This window comes from Cheilinus undulatus, linkage group 13 (genome assembly GCF_018320785.1).
Source record: "Cheilinus undulatus linkage group 13, ASM1832078v1, whole genome shotgun sequence".
NCBI classification, from domain to species: domain Eukaryota; kingdom Metazoa; phylum Chordata; class Actinopteri; order Labriformes; family Labridae; genus Cheilinus; species Cheilinus undulatus.
Genome location: NC_054877.1, coordinates 37,358,709 through 37,366,787, shown reverse-complemented (window position 1 = coordinate 37,366,787; position 8,079 = coordinate 37,358,709). Strand labels below are relative to the sequence as shown.

Below are 8,079 nucleotides of genomic sequence, written 5' to 3'. Positions count from 1 at the left end.
GCAGTCACTTCATACACTCTCTTTCTGTCTGATGCTACCTCTTTACCTTTCTCTGTCGCTTTTTTCTGTGGCCTAATTCTCCATCTCATTACATATACACACTTTTTTATCTGTAATGAGGGATTTGATGGTGAAATGTGTGTCACTTCCTCTTATTATCAGTTCCATCAGCATGTATCCCTCTGCCTGTGAATATCTGTCCGTGTAATTTACAGGATTACGGCCCGACTATAAAGATGATTTGATGAGAGTGTAATTGTGTGTGTGAGAGGTGATGACTGTAGCGGCTGCAGCGGGCAGCGTGGGGACGACTCTGCGGTCGTCACCTTCTACTGCCATGGCAACGGCCTGCGAGTCACCCTGGGCGAGCTTTACACTGCAATGCCCATTTACCTTCAGTCCTGGACTGTCCTCTGAGGAGGGCTGGAGGATGTCAGAACAAAAAGAGCTGTTTGCATGCACACAAATATGCACAAAACAAATACAAAAATATACTTCTATTTTTCAATAATCAACCCAATGGACTTTGCCATGTGTAACCATAAAAAACAGCAAGGAGCGAAAACACACCTTACTTGGGATTTTTGTGTTAACTACATTTTTTAACAACCTTCAGCTGTTTGGTACAGTGTAGCTGATGTGTTATACAGCACAGCATGCCATCCACTCAAAGTTAACAGCATCCTTATAGACAGGGCCTCTTTAACTGAGTTGGTAACTTCACTCATGGTGCTAAGGGTTTTAATGCCCAAAGACATGCTGTGAAACTCTGCAGATTAAGGTATGACAGTCAAATGATTTGAGTACAATGACAAAAAACTAAAGCCTGACTGATTGATCGGCGGGCCAATTAATCGGGCTGATTATAGCGTATCACAGATTAATTAACATTGGCCAATATGTAGCTGATATATTAACTTTTTTGCTGTGTGGGGATTCTGTCGCTCTGTGTGTGTCCCTGCTGAACTCAGCCCGAGTGCCTGGCCCCTCCCCCTCAGACACAAGTGAGTGCAGCAGCAGCTCTCCCCCACTCAGTGTTGCCAACTTAGCGACTTTGTTGCTATATTTAGTGAGTTTTCAGACCCCTCTAGACTCTTTTTCAATAAAGCGACTAGCGACAAATCTAGCGACTTTTTCTGGTTTTATTGGAGAGTTTTGTAGACTCTGACGTGAAAGCACGTATCGTTCTTGCTCTTGTTAGCAGCGGGTGCTGCCGTGGGTCCCTCCCTCGTCCCTAGGCACTCACAGGCAGCTCAGTCCTCGTGTAGCAGTCCCTGCTGCAGTCGGACTCACTTGGCTGCCCGTTTCAGACTGGGAGTGTGTTTTCTGCATGTCAGCCGCATCTCCCTGCTCTCAAAGCCCTGTCCTTCTTCATAAGATTTTACCTCAATAAACCCCCTAAAAGCAACTTGATTCAGTGTACAGTGGAAGTGTGGCGGGAACTATTCAAAATAAAAGCATTCTGTACAAGTAAACAGATTTTCTGTATAGAAATGCTAAACCAGGCTTTTACTCTGAAAAGCACAAACCAGATAAACATTCATACGGTGTTTATCTTTCCTGCGACTTTTTCTACCAGTGTGGCGACAGAAAGTTTCACTAATAGTAGATCTTTAAAGAACAACTTTATAAAACAGGCGCATTTAAGCCTGTGGCCTTCCTCCGGGTTATCAAGAAACACATTGTAAACATATTCTATGTGCATATTTGCCACAACAACGTAAATATGTGGTGTTTTACTTTGTTTAGTCGTTTTATTTTTGTGGAACTTCCGGTTTCCGGAGGCTGTGACTGGCTGCTAACTTTACTGTGTTCTCCCTGAGGCTTCCTCCCCTTCCCCCCGGTGCTGTGGAGAGTTCACACCTGCAGCATATCACTCATCAGGAGCGCTACTTAAGACCTGCTGCGGCTCTCTACAGCGCCTGAGTCTCGTCTTACCTACCTCACGGTAATCGTCAGCTCCAGGCTCCTTCTCTCATGAGATTCCTCCAGAGAAGTTCACCAGTGTTTCTACCATTGAGATTTTTGAGTATTTTCTAGTGTTTGTCATCCTCTTGTTCACCTCTAACGTGCCTCTCCATTTCCTTCCAGTGCCTCCTGCCCAGATCACCGCAGCCAGCTCCAGCACTCTCTCTCCTTCTCGGACTCTTGGATTCACCCCTCCTGTTTCCACTTACCTGTACAATAAACCTGTTCAAAACTGCTATCCGTCTCCGCATCCTGGGTTCAGCCATTACCAACACATAACAAAATATGGCTCTCCATTTATCATTTTCCTGTCTAATATGGTCCACAGCCGCAATATAAGACTATTATACAGCGTTTTAAGTTGTATCTTTGTGAAAGAAACAAAAATAAATGCAACTGTTAATTCCCATGTCCACATTTGTGTTCATGTACAGCATATATCCTGTCTATATCAATGTTCTTATTTCATATATTGGCCGATATATCGGATATCAGATTTTTTTTAGCCCCCAGTATCAGTATTACCGTTGGCCCCAAAAATCCCATATTGGTCGGGCTCTACAAAAAATTCTTAAAATGTTTGAGCACTGTTTAAACTAAAAATGGGTTCTATCAACTCAGAAAAATTGAGCTTAAATAGCTGTTTTGGATTTTAAATAAACACAACCCATTTCTTCAAACAACCTCTGACTGTTTGGTCTCACAGCTCAGTGAAAAATGTTACAGATTCTGAATTTGTTTAAAAAGTAAACTTAAGTGAATTCATTTTTTTTTTACTTTAATGGCCAAGGAGTACATGTATAGTAAGTGTTAGTAACTGGTACAAACACTAAGTTAGTTTGACTCGGTGTTTTTGAGTGAAACTAATGTTAGTTTTTTACAGTGCAGGATATGCTATGCTTTAATATGGAAACAGACTTCTGGCTGATGATCTGTATCAGCAGTATATTTTGCTGATTGTCATTAAAATTCATTTTACTTTGGCACCACTGGGATTTGTGTCTTCCTCTCTGGCTTTGTTTTTACTATAACAGTCTCTGACTCACTATGCAATCTAATCCTGTTTTTCCTGCTGCTTTTTTGTTGCTCTATGCTTTTTCTTGTGTTGACAGAGCTAGTGCCAAGTTTTTTAAATCATTTGATTTTTTTTTGTCACATTTAGTACATTTTATCTATCATCACAAACACCGAATGTTACCGTTCTCATAAACTATAAAAAATCGGCCCTAAGAAAATCAATACTAGTTGTCTCCCAGAATAATAGTCTTATCTTTGTTTGTTTTGTTTTGGGTGATGCATGGTCTATTGTTACACCCTGAAAAGAGGAGAATATGAACGACAGAAGAAACACGTGTTGCTGGCTTTCACCTACAAGTGTAATAATTTTCAATACACATAAAACACACATCTGTACAACAACACTTAAAAGTGCAATAAACAAATTAAATATATATTTCAACGCGTTATTTTTACCTGGAAAGGGGAGAATATGAGCGACAGAAGAAACGCGTTGTTACTGGCTTTCATCCACGAGTGTAATGCGCAGCCGCAAGCAACAAGCTCCCCCTACTGACGAGAACAGGAAGTGCTAGACAGCAACAAAACCTAGACAAAACCAATCGATTGCTGAGGTGAATTTATCCTTTTAACATATCAGAACAAATAAACATTTTTAAGTTAAACACGTTAGATAGAATTTCAAAGTGTTTTAAAATGCATATTAACTATTTTTTGACATGTTATTTTAGCGTAAGGTTATTATTGTTTTTCAACGTGTTTTTTTTTTTTTTTTACAAAAAAAAAAAAAATCAAGACAAAACTAATAGATAGCAGATATGAACTTAAAATAAGTTTAACAAAAACATTACTTTTTTACATAACCATTTCTAACACATACTGTTATTTCAACCCCTTTCAAATCGGGTTTAAGCCTTTTCAAACTTAAAATACCACTTTTAAAGTTTTTAACATTGGAGTTAGGCTTTTTAGCTTGATGATCGTTTTATATCCACTACACTATCTTAAGGGGTTGTTTATAAAACTGATGGATTTAGAACGAGGCTTAGCATCCCATGGCTCTTATTTTTAAAGGTGTTCGCTTCCTTCTGTCATCTACAGCATATAGGAGAGTCTACTGAGCCGTGTATCATACTGTAATGTGTGGATGGTTGTTTCTTGTTGGTCTCTCCCTCCTTCACACTCTTCTTCTGTTCTAAAATTAGACTCTCTCTCTAATTGACAGGCCGCTCCTCCATCCTCATAACGGAGAACCCTTCATCATCAGCACCACCAGCCTCACCATCATCAACACCTCCCTCGCTTTTCTTCCCACAGGCGCTACTTTCAGCACCGGACAGCTCCCGTCTTTCCCACGCTCCGCCCACCGGCGGCTGACAGGCAGTGAGAAACAACCACACACGCTGCTGGGCGACACTTCAGGTGGCCTATTAGGTTTTTTATTGGGAGGGACGGAACTTCAGGAGAAATTTGGTCCCCTCCTCGTCATCCTGCTCCTCTCACATGGATTTATCCGGGAAGGAGTAAGGGGAGAGCGTGCGCGCGGGTCTAACGTCGCTTCACGTGAATGGATGGCGGACTGATGTTGTTTTTCTGTGAGTTAGGAGGCTGGCGGGCTGAGTGGGAAGCAGGTTGGATGTAAAACAGAGCAGAAGAGGAAGGGCGGCAAAAGCCGGGAAGTGGGACGGTTTTCAGCGCGATTATGGGTTTAAGATTCCGGATTTTCTCTGGTTTGCGCATCTCAAAGTGCCTTTAGTCTCCCTAAAGGAAAGCAAGAAAGAAGAGGGAGGTTTTGTTATGCTCGCCTCACTTTGCAAAGTGTCCCTGGTTTCTTCTCTGCGCCTGTAAAGAGGATCATTATGGCTCACCTGGTGATCTCGCTTCTCCTGCACGCGGGGCTCGTTTTGGGCTCAAACTACGGCTACGTGGAGTGGTCTGACAACGATCGAGACGAGAAGCACCCACCAGTCTTCAGCACCCAAAACATCAACAGGGAGCCGCCCCACCACCCGACATACTACCACCCTGCACCGGCCACGGAGCGCACGGTAGTGGCACACAAAATCGAGGAAGACCTGCCGCGTGTGGTGACTGCTTTCCTGCACACCGGGGACTCCTCCGCGCTCCGGCAGGTCAACTGTTCCCGGAGGTACGAGCTGAGCAGCCTGCGAGGCGGCCTGCACGTCGCCTCCCACTACTCCCTGCACAGCATCCTGGACACCGTAGCGCACGCGACAAACTTCCTAAACATGATCCTGCAGGCCAACAGGTCCCGCGAGCAGACTCTGCGCAGGGACATCCACTGGTACCACGCGCTGGTGCAGAGCATCCTGGAGGGGGATCCCAAAATCCACAGAGCTGTGGTCACCTTCCACGAGGACGCGCCAACACCAGGACCACACATTTTCCTCCAGGCGACCAGGACTGAGAAAGAAGTGGTGCTGCAGGATTTATCCATCTCGGCGCACCGGCACCTGAAGAGCAGGAGCCCGGAGTCTGAGTGGTTCAACGAGTTCAGAGACGGCAGGAGATCTCACATGCACAGGAGACCTCCAGATGTAGCAGGGAGCAGAAGTGGAAGTTACCTGCTGGAGAAGAAACAGATCAAATGGTCTGCCCCGTACCTGGAGTGTGAGCACGGGGCGTTCGTGCCTCACTGGCTGCTCACCTTGTCTGCTGGCTTCTATGGACTGAGGGGGAACTCAGCCCCAGAGTTCAGGTGAGTAGTGATTGTGATGAGAAGAATGAAAATCAAACATGCAGTTTTTTATTCACAAGTTTTAGTACAGCGCTGTATCTTAAAGCATGCTGGGAAACACGTTTTATTGTGTGCACTTGAAAAGTTTAGTATCAGTCATACATAAAAATGAAACTAAAAGTTCTTTACCCTTTCATCAACCCAGTTAAAAAGTAAATTATTCTAGACTATTTATAAAAGTAATAAACTACAACACTAAAAAGGTTGCAAAAGCATTAAAATCACTAAAAACACCTGTGCTTCTATTTACTTCAATCTATGAAATTAGCCTGTCTGTTCATGAGATGGGCCTTTGAATATTGTTATGAAGATGCTGATTTGATTATTCTTGTCTAGATATAACAACACTTGTTTGCCAAAAAGAGGTAATTTCAGTCATTTTTTTATTATTGGAAAAGTAGGAGTGCTATCTGGTAGAACAGGGGTTCTCAAACTTTTCAGTCCGCGACCCATAAAATAAAGGTGCCAGAGACTGGGGACCCCAAAGGTGGTCAAACACAGCCATGCACATTCAAGAACAGTCATGTCCAGACAAGGCCGTTCATAAGGGGGGATAAATGGGAGAGCTTTCTGGGGCACAGCCAAACTGGGGGCCCATGGTGGTCAGCAGAATCATGGTTCATTGTAAAGTTAGGCTGTGATATCAATATTTTACATTTAACCTAAATAATATCCACTCTTGTCAAAAAACTAATTTATTTCATTTTCATTTGTACTGTAGTATATAGCCTTCTTAAAAATCTGTTTTCTTAAAAACAGAATTAAAAAGGGTTGGAGATGGCAAAAATTGGTGGAAAAGGCCGGTTTAGACATGGGAACGGTGGGGAGTGATCTGACTAAAAGAAATCACACTACCAGTGCAGACCAGACACTCATTAAACCTGGTCGTAGACATGAAACAGTTGATAGATCCTGCTTATTTTTGTAACAGATGATGTGAAATCAGGCTTTTGACTTGTTCCTGATGTAGGTAAATTGAGTATTATCTAGCATACTCGGCATAGATATCAGGTCAAGCCTACTTTTATTGGGGGATTGTAGAATGTAGACTTTTCTTCAGGAAACTCAGGATGAGCTGAGTAACTCACAGCTCCATAGACAGTGCAGGTAGTGCATCCTTACATCAGACACAGCCATGTAACCATTACTGACTCTGAAAGGTAGTGCTGATAATGCTGAGAGCACAGCTAATGAGCCACACACACCCCTGCAGCATCTGTGTACCAAGGATGGTAGAGATGATGCACAGAGAAAAATACTGAATGTACCTAAGATGAAACAAGTTTAATTAAAATGTGAATCAATTCTTTCAGTGCCTCTGTTATCTAGAGATAATACTATAAATAAAGTGCCTATAAAAAGTATTAAACCCCTTGTTTTACCCCTTAATAGATTTTATAAATCAATCGTGGTCAATATAATTGGTTTTGTTTTTGACAAAATATAAAAACATCTTTAAGATCAAAGTGAAAAGAGATTTCTACAAAGTCCTGCCAATATAATAAAAACATGTAAGGTAAAATAAGTGACTGCATAAATATTCACCCCCTTTAAAGTGACTGACCTAATTCAACAGAGATTCAGCCAATTGGTGCTAGTAGTCCCAAAATTAGTGAACTGGGAATCACCTGAGTGCAGTGAATGTGTCTCAGGTGATGGTAGTAAAAAGACCCCTGTGTCTGGAAATTCCAGTCAGTGGTTAATCAGTATTCCTAGCTACCATTACACCATAAGGACAAAAGAACACTCCAAGCAAATCAGAGAAAAGGTAATTGATACGAACAAATTTCCAAGGCATTGAACAGTTCAGTTAAATCCATAATCAAGAAATGGAAGGACTATGCAGATCTACCTAGATCAGGCCTTCCTCACAAACTGGGTGACCTTGCAAGAAGCAGATCATCGAGAGATGCCACCAAGACACCTGTGACTACTCTGAAGGAGTTAGCAGCTGAGATGGGAAAGACTTTACATAGAACAACTGTTGCCTGGGTTCTTCAAAGATTTATGGGAGAGTGGCAAAGAGAAAGCCACTATTAAGGAAAACTCATTAAATCTAGACTAGAGTTCGCCAAAAGGCATGTGGGAGACTCAATGGCCAAGTTAAAGAAAGTTGTTTGGTCTAATGAGACCAAAATGATGCTTTTGGCCATCAGGCAAGATGCTACACCTTACAACAAACACACCATTCCCACTGTGAAGCACAGTGGTGGCAGCATCATGCTGTGGGGATGCTTCACAGCAACTGACCCTGCAAGGCTTGTAAAGGTAGAGCTTATTCAGTCTGCTACAGAAACACCAGCAAGACAATGTCCTGGAGCATACAGCGAATGCTA

At 42.6% G+C, this 8,079-nt stretch overlaps 1 protein-coding gene across 1 annotated transcript in view; it reads left to right on the top strand.

The window, feature by feature from the left end:
* The first annotated feature begins 4,809 nt into the window (after positions 1 to 4,809).
* Positions 4,810 to 8,079, top strand: part of LOC121520660 (probable G-protein coupled receptor 158) — a 149,543-nt gene continuing 146,273 nt past the window's right edge. Inside the window, exon 1 of the mRNA XM_041804218.1 lies at positions 4,810 to 5,704. Coding sequence (XP_041660152.1) covers positions 4,845 to 5,704 — 860 coding nt within the window. The 5' untranslated portion in view covers positions 4,810 to 4,844. The remainder of the gene's footprint in view (positions 5,705 to 8,079) is intronic.